The 19,235-nt window shown below is 34.0% G+C and overlaps 1 protein-coding gene across 1 annotated transcript; it reads left to right on the forward strand.

Moving 5' to 3' along the window:
• Positions 1-14,835: 14,835 nt before the first annotated feature.
• LOC116338759 (protein fork head) lies at positions 14,836-17,479 on the forward strand. The gene has a single exon (XM_031764214.1). It carries the CDS (start codon positions 15,561-15,563, stop codon positions 16,992-16,994), a length of 1,434 nt encoding a protein of 477 aa, XP_031620074.1. The 5' UTR covers positions 14,836-15,560; the 3' UTR covers positions 16,995-17,479.
• The last annotated feature ends 1,756 nt before the right edge of the window (positions 17,480-19,235 follow it).

Genomic DNA, 19,235 nt, shown 5'->3' on the forward strand with positions numbered 1-19,235 from the left:
ACAAAATGAGAGAGAAAGATTAAAAAGAGCTCAGTATCAATTTAAAATGATAACACATTGATTCCATTTGGATTGTCCTTATTCTATTCATATATTCTCATTCGGTATTTGTCTAAATAAACATTTTAAAAGATGTTCAACTTTCATTGTATCGCCTTTGAGTCTACCGGTTTTTGTATATCCATATAAGTCTTTGTAAGTTCTCTTTTTGTTTATCGGTCATGGATCATTTAGTTTAGACATGAGATGAATGTATATATTTTGACATCCATTTGAATGTTATGTTATTGTCTTATCACTTTTGAAGTGGTCGCATCTTGCTATTTTCATTCATGACAACCTCAGTCAGACATTTTTTGAAAATGAAACGAACATATTTCCGTTCAATTTAATTTCGATAACTTTTGGAGAAGAGAAAAAATAAACGCAGATATGATTTTGCATAGTAAATAAGACTCTTGAAAATTGGATGCATAAAAAACTTATGCGCCGAGCAATAAACCAAAAGTAGTTCAAAATGAAACAAAAATAAATCGAGAATGTTTTATGCCCACTCACAACCACTCATTTGTTAAAAAGATAATATTTTCATTGTTCATTATTGTTGAAGTTTGTGTTTACATGCATCAATATGGGCTACTGAAAAATAAAACTAGCAACCATAAATATGGTGACGGCTGTAGCAACAATGACCAACAAACAATATACTCCATTGGATGAGACATTTGACGTGAGACGTATTTTATATCATTACAGATGCACTTTATTTTCACAACACATCCTTAAACTCGATTGAAAACAATAAGCACTTATGCGACTAAAACCAGTAACAGTTACATTAGGGGCAAAAGAGAGATAGAGAGATAGAGAGAAACGGCAACAAATTAAAATTTAAACATTAAGCGCAGCAAGTGATAGCATTCCATTGAAAACAACTTGAATTAGTTGATTAGATGTTCAAGGTTATGAAAACAGACGGCAATCGTATGCATAGTATCGCACAATTGAAGCCAATGATAATTAAGGTTAATGAATACGCGCATCATAGTTCTATGCACATGCGCTCAACACAACGCGAAATTCGGTGGCATCATCATAAAAATCGATCACGTTTATGGTGAACAAAAGACACTGCCATACTTAAAATAAAATTTGTGGAACAACCAAAGTCCATTGCTTGATTTTGTGAGTAGAAAAGAAACAAGAATAATGAAAACAAGGCGAACCGCAACATATCACTGACGTGATAAACAATAGCACAAAAATAATGTTCGGTCCGTGACAAGAAAAAAAAAACACACACATTCTACCATTCTTTTGGCAGAAATATAAAGAATTCATTTTTAAATGATTGATATTCTTTGCTACTTGAAACTCCGAAATGCTATCAACCATAATTTCAATAAGAATGACCATTCACCTGAAAACATTTCGAAATTTTTATCTTTTGAAGCTTTTTGTGTGTTTCAACACAACAGAGAAAAGAAAAAAAACTGAAACTTAAAATAGATCGCATGGTGTACAATGGTGTGCCGTCTTTTCAATCATTTTAGATCTTGTCGGTTATGGACTACCGTTATGCACATCTTTTCAATTCGGTGTGTTTTTTTCTTCTTCTGAAACTTCTTTTAAATTTAGGTGACAGATAAAAAAGAACTTCATTCACACATGCATGTTGCGACTTCGACAGTTGAATTTGGGAAAGTGCTTGTGTGAATTGGAAAGTTTTATTATCATTTTTACCAATGTCTCTCTCTCTACCGATCTCTCGTTGGTGTAAAAAGTGTGTGATATTTTCGGTCATGGTAAAATTACTCTTTAATTGCGTAGGTACCTACTTTGCGTATACCATATTTCAACAGTGCACATCGAGTTTCGTTGTATATGTTGTCGATAAAATTCATTTACCGAATAAAGAAAGATCTCTCTTTGTCACCATACACACTTCATTCGGCGCAATTTACACATCTTCAACTCATTGTTGGTAAATACGTTTCATTTAGCTGAAATATCGGTTAGTTACAATTGAAGCTGAATTGAATTCGATAAATGGTAAAACATTGTATTTCAATTTTAGGCAAATACAATTTTTCGTTTAAATTTATAAATCAACATGCAATCATCCAGTTTTGAAGAGCTTCTCGCTGATATCATAATTGTATGAAAGCTGTGCATGACAAGAGCGATCGCTACAAGTGCACAAAACCTTTGAAGAAATGTCAATTTGCACAAGCTCAATTGTACATAATTTAATTGAAATCATTTTCAACATATTTATGAATAATAAGACACCCAATTCCAAGTAAAGATCCAAAAATTACATTTTTCTGAAATTTGTTAATAATTTAACAACAGTATGTAGTTGTTTATCACCAAATGAGATTCTATTAGCTGAAAAATAATGCGGTATATTCATTTTAATTTTATGAACATCGTTTTGTTTAACGAAAAAAAAATTCTTCAAAAAAAAAAGAATGTCTGCTTATCTTTCAAACCAGCGCTAGCGATTTTATTATTTTACATCATTTGAGCCCAAGAAATGTGTTTGAATGTGAGAAAAAAAATGTGTCGAAAAATCGATGTTTGGCCAATTCGTCTTGTGTGAAGCGCATGTATGCGATAACAAACAGATAAAAAAGTATTCAAAAAAAAATCGAATCGAATATAGAGCCAAACATATGCGTGCCAACACGGAGGATGCTCTGTCGGCTCTGTTTTTGACTGTGCTGCGCTTGTGTGAATTTTGTAGTGGTATATTCACACATTTTAACTTGATTAACACGTCGAATTTATTAGATTGAACCTACGATTATTTCGATGTGCGAACAAAATCATAGCGCTTTGTCACCGAAGCGACGTTAACAGAAAATCTGACGAAGAAGAAAAAAAAAATATATGCGAAGAATAAAAAATCATTTTCTTGTTCAATTGCACATTAATGTATCGTGTCTGACCAAGTGAAGAAAAGAAAACAAACCGAATAGAATAAAAGCAAGCGAGAATCGGTCACAAATAGCGACATTCCTCGGTTGCACATCAGCGCGGCATTCAATCTTTGTCCGAAAGTGGCGCGACAATAACAAGTGACAATGGGATACACTGAAAAATTGACTCTAAAGTCTGGAGAATGCGTAGAAGAAAAAAAAATATGTGACAATGATGACGACAACAACGGCAACACATCAACAACAAAAACAAAACAAAAATGAAATATGACTGATGGCAAAAGAGACAAGACCATGAAAATCAATGAATTCGGGCCGATGCAATGCGGCATACATTGCCCTTCGTGAACAATCAATTTACTTTTGAGTTGTGCCTTTTTCATTCCAGATACTTGTTCTCTCTCTTGCTGCTCATCTCATTTATTTTTCGCTTCGATCACTCGAAGTTTTAATGGATGCGTTAACAAACATCGCATCACAATTTGTTGCTGCACCTTTATTAATTTCATTGCTTGTCTCGCGATGCACCAGCACATCTAAACACATTTGCTCTTTGTGTCTCCCTCCCTCCCTCTCTCTCTCTCTATATATATATATATATCCCTTTTTCTCGTAATAATTTGAAACGCCGCCGTTTTATTTTCATATTTCATATTTTGATTGAATTATAACCATAGCAAGTCTAGTGCTATAAATGCAGTTGCTATAAGCCGACTTCGACTCTCTGTTATTTTCTATCTCTGTCTATTTGAATATGCGTCTGACCCTCCTGTGAATTGTTCAATCAATATGAAAAACAAAATATGACCGCTACTACATTATTTTTTATAACTAGCAATTCACACATTATATCCATGTATAGATGTTCGTTTATAATATGTGCGTTCGTATAATAAACTCAATTTGGCCGTGCTGTTGATCGATCGTCTCGAATGTATTATTTCGATCCATTCGCTTCTGTTTTTAGCGTAAATTTTTCTCAATCTTTTTTTTTTTTTGTTCATCCCGATCCGTTGATTGAAGATGCAAGTTTTCTCTTTGGCATAATTTACTTTAATAAATATTTACGATTTATTTACATAGCCACCCTGTTTGCTGTTTTATGTACGCCATCGTCTCAGTTGTGCGCTTGCGAAACTTAAATTCTTCGGAATAATTAAAGATGGAGATGAAAACAAATGACAATCAAATGCACATTTTTATCGTCAACTGCGTTTTCAAACTCGAATTTTTCGCCTTCCGCACCTTTCAACGTGTTCAATTCGGAACAATATTGCAATGCCATTCATCGCACCATCTGAACATTTCACATTTTGATGACTTGCACAATTTTTTCTTCATCTATTTTGTTGTTAATCATTTTTGTTTCGTATTATTATAGATATTATTTTTACAGCACACGAGCGCTTATACTCATGTCATCGACTGTGCGCTGACTTTTTTCTTTCTTTTGTGAACTATCTGTTTTTTTTAAATTCTTTTTCTATGTGAGTTCTGTTAGTTGGAGCATATGTACATTTCTCTCGGTCTCTCTCAATTCTGTATTGTTATTGAGTGAATAGCACTTTTGAATGAGCTTAGAAATGGACATTTCAACGGCTTATTTCCGTTGACACGAATTGCATCAAACCAAACAAGAAAATACCTTGAAATTCGGTATAGTTATTGGAAATATGTTATGACAACGACCAAGTGGTTCCTGTTCAGTCAAACAATCGTCACTTCAATGCAAACGAGATATGCCTGAACACGCGACTCTTATTAAATGACAATGTCATTTTCATGTTTTCTTTCTTTTTCCCGTTTTTTTTTGTCTCGTTCTGTTGTTGTTGGACTCATCGATAATCATAACTTGTGGTTATGTAATTGAATCAAATAAGAGCAAATGTAATGGTTTTTAATTCAGAATACATGGTACACGTCACAGATCACCGATTCATATGTGCACCGTTCAAATTAAAAAGTTTCGATGCATATTTTTTGACACATGCAACAAACCATTGATCAGAGCCATAGAGTGCCGTGAAACAACGTTTTTTTATTTCTTTTTTTTCCTGTGTTGCTTACACTCCATTACATTTCCATAACAGCATGGTTATGGTTTGTTTGCTTAAAATAACAGGCTAGTTTATCGCCGACACATAAGCCGAGAAATTTCGGATGGGCATTTCGATGAATTGAAAAATTATAAAGAAAAAAAAAAAGAAACCACTAAAACAAATGCTAACATTATTGACATATACATTATTATCAATGATCATCCAATGCTGGTCTTTATGATTACCTCACACGCTTACGCAAAACAAACAAAACTCGATTAGAGACGAACCTAAAAAAAATTCATTTATTTGTTTTCACTTAAAATGGGTTCTTTTGGTTTTATATATATTGTGTGTGTGTGTGTAAAAAAGCAGCCTTTGGACAAGCCGATTTCAAGTTCAATAGCTTTCATAAGAGTACAAGAGACAATTGAGAATTGAATCGAAAAAGTGCATGTGAGAAAACGGTCAGTCGGCCCGATCGACATAAGATGAAAATTGCAGTATGACGCGCGCAGTTATTATGCGGTGGACAGCAGAAAATAAGAAAATCAATAAAAAAGAGAAAAAATAACACACACACACACACACAGTGAAATACAAATGAAATATATTTCAGTGGAGGTCTTTCTCTTCATGTCGACTTCTCTTCTTTTTTTTCTCGCTCAAACGAGATACTCTTGTATGCACAAATAACTTTTCTCTACCCGTCGGGTCGCGCATCACAAACTTATGATTTTGTTTTCGGTTTATTTGTTTTTATACATTTTAATGAATTTTATACTTCATATCTTCTATACTAGTACTTAAATTCAATCTCGAAAAAAGGTGTTACGAGGTTTTTTTTTCAGAAAAAAAGGAACCTTCTGCAAACAAACGCATTTATTACACGAACACTCCGATTCTCTCGAAAAAAAGATGCCTTTTATTTCCCACTTTATTTTTCATGTCATATGAAAAGCACGTTGCATTGCAAACGCAGAGTGTGCGAGATACTTTGAAAGGTCTTTTGTTGCAGGTATAATCGAGAATCTCAAGAAGACATGACGATTTGGATGAAAAAATGAGTACTTTTTTTTATTTGTCATTCTTTTCCTCACCAATGCAAACAAATAAATGCATTGTTTTATTCGGCTGTTGCACGTTATCTATTCATAGACTGTGAAGAAAAAAAATGAAAATTCTGTGGTGGCCATGTATCTTGCTGCATATTCTCGATGCCACAGGAAAAACAAAGATAAATTATAAATAAAAATATATGGGCGCTAAGTAAACGATAAAACCCAAAATGAACGGATATGGTACACACACGCACATTCAAAGCACGAAATGCAAAAGAAATTCGATATGAAATTCGGAAAGCTGAAGAAAATGAATTTATCAAACAAAAAAATACAGAAATATTTTCTGTCATTTTGCTTAGATCCGTAGTTATGGTTACGTGGATGATTCAAAATGTCTTCTTCGACCATAGAAAAGCAGATGCTTTTCCCTTCGTTTTTTTTATGCATTTCGCTCAGCTAACTTATATCGTGTTCGTGATGGCCTCGAAAGAAAAGAACCAAATTCAGCAATAAGCATCGAACGAAATAAGTGTATTGGATCCACGTTTGTGCCTTTACAGATATATGTGACTAAATAAACAATGAAACACTTGTCTCTCATATTTTTCTTCAACAACAACAAAAAAAATCCACTTTTTCCGTGAAGCAAAATACATTCGTTGGGTGGTATTTTCGGTGATTTTTGACATTGTTGTTATTGCAACGAAATGTTTTCTATTCATTCTCTTTCTATCACTTGATCAATTCTGGCCAACCTAAGCACACACATATATGCATTGATGCTACATAAGGACCTCGTCATTTTGATGAATTTCCAATATCGCAACATCAACTTGATTTGGGAAGCATTTCAAATGAGAAACGAGATAAAAAAAACCTCAAACGTAAACAATGACTAAGAGTTTATATATCAATTGCGTAAACGCCAGTCTAGCAAATCAATTAAGAAACGAACAAAAAAAATCTTACTTTTTCACGGTGTGACATAATAATATAAAATGTGAGAATACCGAATTTCAGTAGTCGTAATAATTATCGACGATGGTTAACGCCGTTCAACATCAGAATTTTTGCTTTAATCGTTTCACTCACAAACATCGATGAGCATTCGTTTCAGATACAAAACTTAAATCGCTTCATTCACTCTTTGTTCGAATCTAATCATTTATAATTAAATTGTTTTACTAAGTTATTTGCGTCATTCATATTAGAAGAGACAACATGGTTAAGACGAAAAGTGTTGTCAAATAAAACAAGCCACAGCGAACCAACAACAACAAAAATAATAACATCAACGAAATTTAACAGATGAGAAAGACACACCAAACAAAAGCAAAACGATCGACTGTGCGAATGAATGAGCAACCTCGCGTTATTAACTTCTACTTCATGCCTCAACATTTTTATGACTGTTAAAAAGTCCAAATTCAATACGGTTTGGACTTCTTTTTATTGATATTTGCTATAAAAATTATTATGTATTTTGATTTATTTTTATTATTTTGCTAACAATCATACTGCTGCTGTCGATGCCGTTATTGTTTCTTCGTTTTTTTTTAATTCGGTTTTAAATCATTGTATACTCGACTATCGAATGTGGTTGCCCTGAGAATCAGAGCATACTTTCCTCGATGACGACGATGACAGCGACGACGGCATCGACGAACAACAGTGTATGAAAGAGAAAAATAAAACAAATTTGTTTTTACTGTAGTTGTTATACGATGAATGTTTGCACATAAATATTTGTTCATGTATTAAATATGCATAAGTAGTTTATTATTATTATGTACAATTAGCTAATAAAACCATATGTGCACAATAGTATAAACAATATCTGAAAAATCAGCAGCAAAAAGGTAACAATAATTTTTGGGTGAAATTCAACCATCTAGATACGATAATGTTGATAAATATCGCAATGCCACTATCACAATGTAAAACGAAAATATGTAACTAACTGCGAGACCAAATGTTTGAAACAGCGATAATATCAGTCGAAAAATGAATGTGTATGCGTACTCAGTACACATTGGTACCCAGTATTAATTCATTGCATAAATCAAACGATTAATTATGAAAAAACTAAAATAAAAAAAAATGTTTATGTTAGATGCGCGACCGAAAATGTCTGGCATATGAAGCCATAAGTTAGCGCCAAAGCTAAAACCATTAAAATGACCATTTATTGTCAAATAACTTTATACAATAAAGCCATCGAATCAGATGAAGACGCATATGAAAATCATATTATTGGATAGGCGATACAGTTAGTTGATCGCGATAGCAAATATATCGCCATCATGACTCGTGAGCAATTATTTGGTCAGCAAACTATTTGGTGTCTCATTTTGTCTGATTTTGTCTGTCTGGTTCGGGCCTCTCACTCCCTCTCTCTCTGTCTCTCTGTGTCATTATTAGAATACAATTTTGCCGCCTATTCAAATGTGTTTGTGTTCAAAAGGAATTTCCAAATATGTAACATTCTTTACATAAACATTGAATGAAAAAAAAAGCGATACTTAATCTATACGTAACCAAACATATTCAAGTGTAATGCGCAAACATCAGAAACAATAGCGAGGTAGGTACCAACACATTGGTTGCCGACTGTGAGCCGTAGCCAAACCATAGCCTTTTTGCTTGCTCGCTTATTCGCTCAATCGCTTGCTCGCTCGCGCTCGATTTTATTCGCTCTTTCATTCTCTCATACACACACATACACACGGAATCCAACTTAGCAATTCAATGAGGAAAATACTATTTGTTTTTTTTTCTACGTTTGTTGTTGGCTTTTTTCTGTGCCATTCTGAACGGTACGTTCAATATTTGCTGATGCTGCTGGTGCTTTCTGTTATTGTTGTATTCTCTCTCGCTCTCATCGTGTCATTGTTGTCAGTCTATGCTCTGGTTAAGTTATTTATAAAACAAAGTATAATATTAATTTGTTAAATATTTGTATGGCAAATTTATATGCAATGCGATCCAGAGTACATGCGTAAACCCGGAATAAATAAGAAGCTAGCCCGAAAAACATTGTGTATTTATTTTTGCCATGATTTTTGGTTTGATGTTGCGTGCACCACCACTGCTATTTGACCGAATTTCCACTTTTATTTCCTGCAATGATGAAATGAAATTGATGCAATTGACGCCATATCTCCGAATAATTTCTCGATGAACTGTTGACATTATACACCATACTGTTCCGTTTACAATTCAACTAAATAATTCGAAGCCAAATAGAACGTGGTCTCCTTTTTTCTCTCGATTTGAAAATATGCCGCACGACATTTTTTTCTTGCCAAAATTTTGAGATCGTTTCAATGAATTTTTTATAGGTCAATCTTACTACGAATGACGTGTCAGATAATTTGTTTTCGGCATACATTTTTGGTTAATCAAACATGCTTAGCCTAATTAGGTTTTCACAGCCGTTTGAGTTTGTACGCGCGCGCCACATCTCGATATCATACTCACGCTCAAACACACACACACCATCAACTACATTCGGCAAATATTGAACGGCATTATGAACTGTACACACAATTTACTTTAAAAGCGACTTAATCATGGATTCTGGATAAATATTTTTCTTAAATATTTTTTCAAAAAATAATAATAATCAATATTGATTTAAAAAAAAGAAGAAGAAAGAAAGCAAGATTAAAATGGCACTTCGTGAGTTTGTATATTTAAACGTTGCTTTTGTTTCATTCTCCTTGTTGCTCTCTTCAATCAACACACAATGAGCTGATTTTTTATTTTGAAAATACGAACGAAAAAAAGAGCAGAGATCGTTTTGAGAAAATAATGTGTTGTGCTGTATTCAAAACGTCTTGAACATTTGCATTCAGTTCACATTTCGAAGTAAAGTAAATGCGAGTACATCGTAATAAGTTGGCCGAAGCACCACTGACGCCAGGCTCTATTATTGATGAAATCAATGCTTGCAATACAAATTAAAATTCGCCCCAAAAATTACAATTCACAACTAAAATTTTAATCTTTTATTTAGTTCACTTAACGGATATTTGAATTTCATCTTTCCGCTCGCATGAACCACAAACTTTCATACTTATCCAGAGAAAAACTTTTCGTTGAGCGCTCACTCATTTTCAGTATGGTTTTAATTTAATTAGTGTGAGACTTTTGCTCTCGTCACTCATTGCAAGTGAAAAAAAGCCTGATTAAGAATGAATCAATTACAGAACAAAATGAAAAGGATTTCAATTGAGGCTAATTAATTCGCGCCCAAAAATATAGAATTCAAATCGGAAAATTAGGGAAAATGGTAGAAAATATTGTGTTTTAATTAATTCGATTAACTTTTTAATGTTCACATTTGAATTTTTAATGGATAATTTTTACAAAGCAAAAAAAAAACAGAACGAGACAAAAAAGCGAACCATCAATTTTTGTGGAAAATGTTAATTCTTGACAAACTTCGTTTGATAAAAAAAGAATGTAACGGTAAACGAAATGCAAACAAATCAAATTAAAGTACTTGAAAAACATTCAATTACAATGAAGATTACAAGATTCAATTGAATTTGATTTGAGATTTTGAGTTAATTGTACATGTCACGATAACAGTAATTATTTCAAATAAATCGATCTAATCACTGGCCAAATTCAAAAATAACCATTTTTTGATCGTTCACCACTTGAGATAAGAGAATAAATGAATTTCGGCATTGTGTGTACTTAAAGAGAGAGACAGAAAAAAAAAAACAAAAACTCAACTCTCAATAGCCGTAATATGTCACCTGAATTTCAACGAAATTACACGAAACTAGCAGAAGAGAATAATTTTGCAAATTCTACTTTTTTGGAGAAAGCGAAAAGTTCGAACGAGAAAAAAATATCAATAAACAACCAAATTGTCTTGAACAAATAAAGAAAAAAACATCTGTTTAAATTGAAACAATTCTCATTCTCTGTCTCACTTGCTCATTGTGCACAGCGCGGGTTTTTGAGATACACAAGCGAATTAGCAGACATTACCGTGAATTGTCTATATGGTAATGAAATTTAACGATATGAAAACGATATGAATGCGATGCAGTTTGTTATTTTGATTCAACCGAATCGCTTTACGTTGCTGAAAAAAATTGGAAATATTCAAACGTTACTCGAAATAGAACTGCAAATGGGAGAAGTTTTCCAATAAAAAAAAGCACACACATATTTGGAAGAACGATTTGTCGAATCGATTTGTTTCTTTTATTGATTTTGGTAAATAGACGAGACGAATAAAATTATATTGAGGTTACAGCTATAATTCAAATTCAACTCTCGATTGAAGTTCATTGTACGCACGTTCACAGCACACAAACACATATAATAATCGCCAAAATGCCGACTAACACACATTCAAATTCATTTAATTGAATCACACACACAGAGAGAGAGAGATACACACACACACACACACAATTTATTCGCACAAGAAATTATCAAAACGGCAAAAAAGAAGTATCGACAAATTATGTGATCGAGGAGCAAAACTAAAGAAAAGATGGGACAAGATGATAATAAAAAGAAATTAGCACATTTTGCAGTTGAAACAACGCGAACGTGAACGATCGACGGAAACTTAACTGTAGCTAAACGTCAGTGGTTACGAAGATAGAACTGAGACCCCAAAAAAAGAACAGTGTTTGTGCAATGATTCACCAATAAATGGACGCTAACCGAAATCATTTGCTATTGATTTCAACGAATTTATTTCCATGCCAAAGGTGTAAAATACTGTAATGCAATGGAAATTCAGACGAATGTCAACTGAACATCATGATATATCCGTCTTATGGTGAAAATATTCGAAACGGCTTCAACCAAATGAATACAAAAAAAAAAACTCACGAAGAGCTGTGCAAACGACAAAGCGTCAAATCTTATCAAAATAAGACCAATGGGAAGCCAGCACTTTGTATAATGGGTTTCACACACCAACACACACACACATTGGAATTGTTCACGACCAACCGTTGACGTTTTAGTGAAGAATATTTGATCCATTTGTTGGCAACCAGATAAATAATATCTAATGGAGATAAGAAAACCAAAGCATCAGCGAACAACATGACACAAAATGCGATTAATCGAAACGAAAAAAAAACTCCAAAAGTAACAACAATAAAAAATTGAATGAAAAAAGAAGAAAACATGATTGGAATTGAAAATGCTTCAAATAAATTGTGACATTGTGTGCCACCGAATTTCATTGTGAGTCATCTTTGCGTCAATTGTCTCTTTTTCTCATAGATGATTGTCATATTTGTCGTGATCTTCCGTATTCAATACGATAATTTCTAAATGAAGTTCACTTGAACAAAGAAAGACAAAGAGCAAGAAGAGAAGAAAAAAAAATTGAAAATGTTCGCATTTTTAGAAGAAGAAAAAAAGCCCGCGAAAGCGCTATTTTGTCATACTCACGTTTGTCATTCCATTCAGTTTATAGCGAACATACTCTCGAATTTATCACTTCCATTCGCATTCACATTCGTATTTACAACTCATCGATTTTGTGTATGTTTATGTCATTGTGTCAGTTCGACACAGCGACACATTCGATGCCGAAGTTGTCAATGTATTTGAATTTGGTTGTTTTTCTTTCTCACTTTTTCAGCGTGTTTCGATTTATGTTGCGTGTGCTTGGTTTTTTATCGTTCCTCTTCTTTCTTCTCATGCTGGTTTTATTTTTATTTTATTTTTGTTGTTACCGTTAAAGAGTTTGTATCGAAATGGTATATTGGTGGGTATGCATTTTTGTTTTCTCACTCGCTATCATCATCGTTGTCATCATTGCCCGTCATTATTATCATTCAGTGCATTTGTGTGCGGTGGCACTTTATAGAACATTCGACTGTTGCAGCAGCTTATAAAAAATGTATGTGCTCGCTAAGCTATTATCACGCGCTTCCGCGCGTCAAATACATACTCAATAGCAAATTCAACATGGACGGTGTTGATAAATTTTATACGATCGAATTTGTGAATCGGGCATGTAATTTGAAGAAACGACGCGCACCATATATGTGTATATTTGCAAACAAATGAATGTAATACATTTGCACACGGTTCTCGTTTTTTTTTAAATCGAAAGAAGAGTGACAGCGACAAAAAAACAAGCATATTGCGGCATTGAATAGATGAGCAGACAGAACAAATACAGAACAGAGAGTTAGAGAAAAAGAGAAAGAAAGACCGAATAGAAAAAAATGGTTGATTAAACGCATGGATTTTTCGTATATACGCTATTATGGAAGTGAAAGCCTCTAAAGTCGACTCGAAAAACTCCAAAGAGATATTAAATGAAAATGGAGAAAATGGGCGAAAAATGAAACGAGATGAAAAATGAAATGTGGTGAGCATTTTTGCTCGCTGAATAATTGTTGTTGGCGGTACAAAAGTGCCATATTCATTTTTAATATGTATGTTATATTATAAATTATAATTATAATTTGTATTTAGGACTTTGAATCGAGATATGTCTGTGCGAACAAGCGCGTTCGCTTAGCAATACCAATGATGGTGTGTTTTTTTCGGACGATAAAACTGTGGAACATACGGGTGCTGAAATGAGACGCAAATAGAAATGCTGTTTGTGTACGACAAAACAGACGAATAATCGTGTATGCGCAACGGGCATAGGCTTATTTTTAGAAATCTCTGGTAAACGACTGGTTTTTCATCGTTTCTCTTTTTATTCATTAGCTTATCCGTGTTTCATATAACGATCAAATTGTGAGAGTGACAAGCGCTTCATAAACGGTGTATACATTTATAATTCCCGTCCAAAATGTTGCCCTGTTGCCACAACATACAAATATTATGTGGCTGCGCACTGAGAATGGTTAGGCATTCACCAAACGGTATGAGTGTGTATGAGTTGAAAAGAGGTTGGCTTTCGTTTCGATTTTGATTCGTTACAGCACCGCCTTCTGGTTGCTTTACGTGCAACGTACATATATCGGGTATTTGCAGCTGAACACATCACCGACAAGAGCAGCAGATTTATTTGAATGGTTTGTTAAAGGCATGCGTTTCCAATGAATCCCGTGTATGTTTCGAGCGAGGTGATTTCAGGCGAGAGGTACAACTGTAGTTGAAAACAGAGTACAGAAGATATTAATCGCATGTATATGATTGGCTAGAAAAACATTTAAAACTGGCTACGTGTATGTGCGCGCTAGAGTGTGTGTATGGGTTATCGATCGTTTTGTTCCTTGCACATTCATTCGTGTGTATCATCATTCGTTGTCGTTTTTGTGCACCCATACAATTGCACAACAAAAACGGTTGTAGCAGTAACGGCGCAGCAGCTATACGTACTGCTATAGATAGAGACAGAGATCCGAATAAGAGATGAAGAGCAAGCGAGCTGAGGCGCGTAGATTGAATTTCAGGCTGAATTGCCGTCAAAGAGATGAGTAGGGGCAGGAAAATTGATATGTTCTCTCATACATTATTTATTTCATTTCATTTACTTTGTATTATCGATTTTCAACGAGCACCAACGGATATACTACATGCACAAGTGGCGTTGTTCAACACGCATATGACGAGCATTTCTATATTTTTTTCTTCTTTCGTTTCGTCGATTCTCTTTTCCTTGTTTCGAATGTGTGATACGCGCGCGTGTATTGGCTGTGTGCAAGTGTGAGTGTATGAGTGAGTGTGTGTCTTCGTGTGTATACGATGTGAATGCAAGCATTTTTTTTTTTATATTCTACATGTTGAACTATAGGCACTCCAGTAAAACATTGTTAGTAAGCCAAATAGTAAGTAGACATTCGTGAATGTAAACAGACGCATCTTATTATGCGTGTTTATCAACGTGAACGCAACATTCTCTGCGAAAAAAGGCCAAATAGAGCTTTTTGTTGATTCTTTAAGCCACGTTATATTTTCGAATAGTGTTCAATGTTCCAAAATCCAACTTAAGTCAAAATCAATTCGAACATATTTATGAAATTTTTTTTCTTTTTTATATATATGTATATCAAGTTCAACGAAATCGAAAACGTGAACTATGATGGAATTTTTTCTCTGCGAAACATCCTAAAGAACATTTTTTAACGTGATTTGAAGTATGTTATTCACAAGGGAAACATAATCAGTGAATTGAAAAAAAAAACGGTGAAATATAATTGATGAAATACAAATCAAACCAAGTGAATTGAGAACGCTAAGCGTAACGGAAAATCTGTGCTGCATTTAAAAAGAAAAGAAAATTTACATTCGAACAAAAAGAAAATAAAAAAAAGTTTTGAGTGATTGAACAAAAGAAACAAAAGAAAGGAAAAAACAAACAGTTTGTTTCAAAAGAAAAATCAGTTTGAAAGTTCGCGACCACAAACTAATCAATCGAGTTGAAATCGTTGCAAGTGGTGTGCTGTGTAATATATAAATCTAAAAAGCTTAGTTTTGTTGGATGTGCGATTGAATGAATGTTTAATTCGAATAATCAAGAATAATCGGTGCAAAATCGAACAATAAAAAAAATGCAAAAGTTATACTCAGAATCACCAACAGCGTCAAACATGTCAAATGGTAATGGTAGCAACGGCGGCTCAGGAAACATGAGTCCAATGAACAGTGCTTACAATATGAATCAAATGCCGATGTCTGGAATGGCGTCGGTATCACCACAAGGTGCGGGAAATAATGGTAGCAGCGGATTCGGCAATAGTGTTTTAAGTCATTCAAATGGAATGGGAGCGCTTGGTTCGTCCATAAATTCAATAAATGGCAATTGCATGACATCAAGCGCAATGTCATACGGTGCAATGAGTTCACCACTCAGCAATATGGGATCATGTAATATGGGAATTGGAAGTATGGCAGCCACAATGAGCAGCTATACAGGCGTCGGCAGTTTGAATTCGGCTCGTGATTTGGGTGACGGTGGTTCACCAAATTCGGGCGTATTACAAAGGGCACGCGTTGAAAAGCCATCAACATACCGACGCAGTTACACGCATGCAAAACCGCCATATTCATATATATCACTAATCACAATGGCAATACAACACAATTCGTCTAGAATGCTCACATTATCGGAAATCTATCAATTCATCATGGATCTATTCCCATTCTATCGACAAAATCAACAGCGATGGCAAAATTCAATACGGCATTCGCTTAGTTTTAACGATTGTTTTGTAAAAGTGCCTCGCACACCAGACAAACCAGGTAAAGGTTCATTTTGGACATTACACCCAGATTCCGGTAATATGTTTGAAAATGGTTGCTATCTACGACGACAAAAACGTTTCAAAGACGAGAAAAAGGAACAAGTTCGTTCAACGCACAAGAGTCCATCGCACAGTATTGAAGCAAGCAGTCCGGGTGGCAAAAAGGATATGTCACATCACGACGAACATCATCATCACAGCCATCACACTCACCATCATCACAATCGCGAACACAAAGGTGGCCTAAATACGGCCGAATCACATTTGGCGAATATGATTAGTGGTGCAGCAAATGCGGCAGCTGTTGGATTGAATATTCATGGCAAAGATGCCGAAGCATTGGCAATGTTACATGCAAATGCTGAATTATGTTTAAGTCAACAGTCGCATGTTCAACATCATGGAAGTGTTCCCGGCGGCGGTAATAGCGTCCATCATCAATTGCAGCAAGAAGAATTGACCGCCATGGTAAATCGTTGCCATCCAAATTTACTGAGCGAATACCATCCAATGCATCATTTGAAACAAGAACCAAGCGGCTACACGCCCTCCACCCATCCATTCTCAATAACCCGCTTATTGCCCACGGAATCAAAAGCCGATATTAAAATGTACGATATGAGCCAATATGCCGGCTATAATACACTCAGCCCGTTGCCCACATCACATGCAGCCTTAGCACAAGATTCGTACTATCCCAGTTTAAGCTATCATTCGACGTCGGGAGCGACCAGCTTGTGACATCAGTATCAATTATCGTAAGCGGTTATTTTGACTGTTTAGATAATGTTCAGTGCATTCATTGAGAAAATAAACATTTGAAAATTTAAAACAAAACTAATATGAAAGTAAAAATGGCAAATGTGCCGAGACAACAACAACAACAACAACAAAACTTTAATCAATTCACTCCAAAAAAAAAGTAAAAGAAGATGTTCTCGTAATATAATTAATTTTCATAAATACCAAATTCGTTTCGTGACATAAATGACCGCCGCGTTCACATTTTCCATTTCGTACCGTTCCATCTAACCCTATTTTTTAATAGATATGTAATAATACAACTTTTAATTAACGATCGAACAATTTTACTCTTTGACTGAAACGAAAGCTATGTAAAGAAAAGTTTTTTGAGAAGCCGATAGTTTTCAGTTTGATTATTGCAATCAGAATTTTATGGAAATTCAGATGAGTTTAATGCAAAAGCAAAACAAAAAAAAAACACACACACACACACGTAGATCTACAAATATCTCTTGTCTAAGAGACTCTTAGTAATTATAAAAATTTATCATAAAAATTTTAATTATAAATCTATATCTATTACGAATGTAAATGATGGGACAGTGTGGTGAAATCCCCATCATAGTAGCCGATAAGTTGTTCCTTTAATCAATAATGATCATTATATCCAAGTTTGCATAAGGTCATATAATTATAACCTCAAAACTAAAAAAAAATGTCAGAAATAATACAAAACGGAAAATATCATAGGAAAAATATGGTGTTTCTTATAGAACTGATACAATTTTTTTTCTGTTCTTCATTTGAAAACATTTTTCGGATTATACTTTTTTTTCTCGGTAATTGCTCTGCGGGCAAAAGCTACAATTGCACTAAAAAATTATAAATACCACAAATACTTTACTTTCACAAAGAAAAAAAAAACAAAACATTTTTAAAATAAATCAATTGCCCGTGACTCAACAAGCAGAAGCAAAATGGATAAGGGTTTATTTCAAAAGAAAAGTATATATATAATTCCGAGATTGCAAAAAAATACAAAAAAATGAATCATTAAATTCAAAGATTATTGATATAGACCGATTGAATTATATTTTGAGCGTGACCATATGAGGATTTAAAAAAAAAACATTATACTAAGGCTTAGCAACGCACGCCGGGAAATCGCTAGTTAAAATTATAATCATCATCATTAATTATAATAATATATATTGTATATTACATTGAAAGTAATTTTAAAATTAAAAGGTCAAAAAAATTCAAAAAAAAAAAACTTTATTGTATATTAAATGTTTTATAAGTTTTGATAGAATTTTTTCTGTTTGTTCGATTTTATTTAGACTTTGGGCTTCACATCACTATTTTAAGCTCCTTTACATATTGCTATTTATGCGTCGATTATTCTAATTGATGTGACATGAACTATATATTTTTGGCATCGGAATACCGCTGAAAATGAGTTTGTATGCTTGACGGTTTATTGCTCTCTTGTGCTTTGTTTTTGTCAATAGTTTGCCATGCCGAAAATGTTTGTCTTGACTTGTTTAATTAATGAAAAATATCAGCGAACTTGTGCCAAGCGTGTATTTGACACTATTTTTTTTTTTTGGTTTCATTCGGCGTATCAGTGAAAGTTGTTGTTTGCATCATAAAATTGAGAATAAACATTGCTGATTGATAGGTAAATGTTTGAATTGGAAATCACTGATGAGATGAAGAGGTAATAATAGCCTACATGTTTTTTTTACTTATAAACAATCAAAATTTTCAGAATTAGTCGTCATTGCCAAGAGTAAGTGTTACACACATCAACGTTGAGATGGTGGTTCGAGCTAAAATGAAATGCTAATCAGATAATTAGCGTACATAATAGATTAAAATGCTGTTCTAGCCATCACCGTTTCGCTGAATGTGTATTTCATTACTCGTTTTTTTTTTTAAATATTCAAGTATTAGGAAAACCGAACTAATTTAGCTAACACGCCCAAATGATAATATAAGATTGTTGACATAAAAATTACGATCGGTTCGAAGCTGTGGCGCGCGCATTTACATTCGCCAATTTCGCATAAAACGTGAACACAAAATGAATAAAGAGCGAAACGATTCTTTAACGAAATGCAGAAGCAAGGTGCAAAACAATCCATTTGAAAAATATTGGTTAAACCCTTTATACTTTTGCGATTGATCGAAACAAACGAGGTAGGTATTTAAAAAGATATACGTTTAGCTTGGCCC

The sequence above is a fragment of the Contarinia nasturtii genome, unplaced genomic scaffold (assembly GCF_009176525.2).
Source record: "Contarinia nasturtii isolate CC-2019 unplaced genomic scaffold, AAFC_CNas_1.1 Cnas_scaffold_414, whole genome shotgun sequence".
NCBI lineage: Eukaryota > Metazoa > Arthropoda > Insecta > Diptera > Cecidomyiidae > Contarinia > Contarinia nasturtii.

Bases quoted from the DNA above. Each gene is read 5' to 3' on its own strand.
- LOC116338759 (XM_031764214.1), top strand. From the start codon at position 15,561: ATGCAAAAGTTATACTCAGAATCACCAACAGCGTCAAACATGTCAAAT.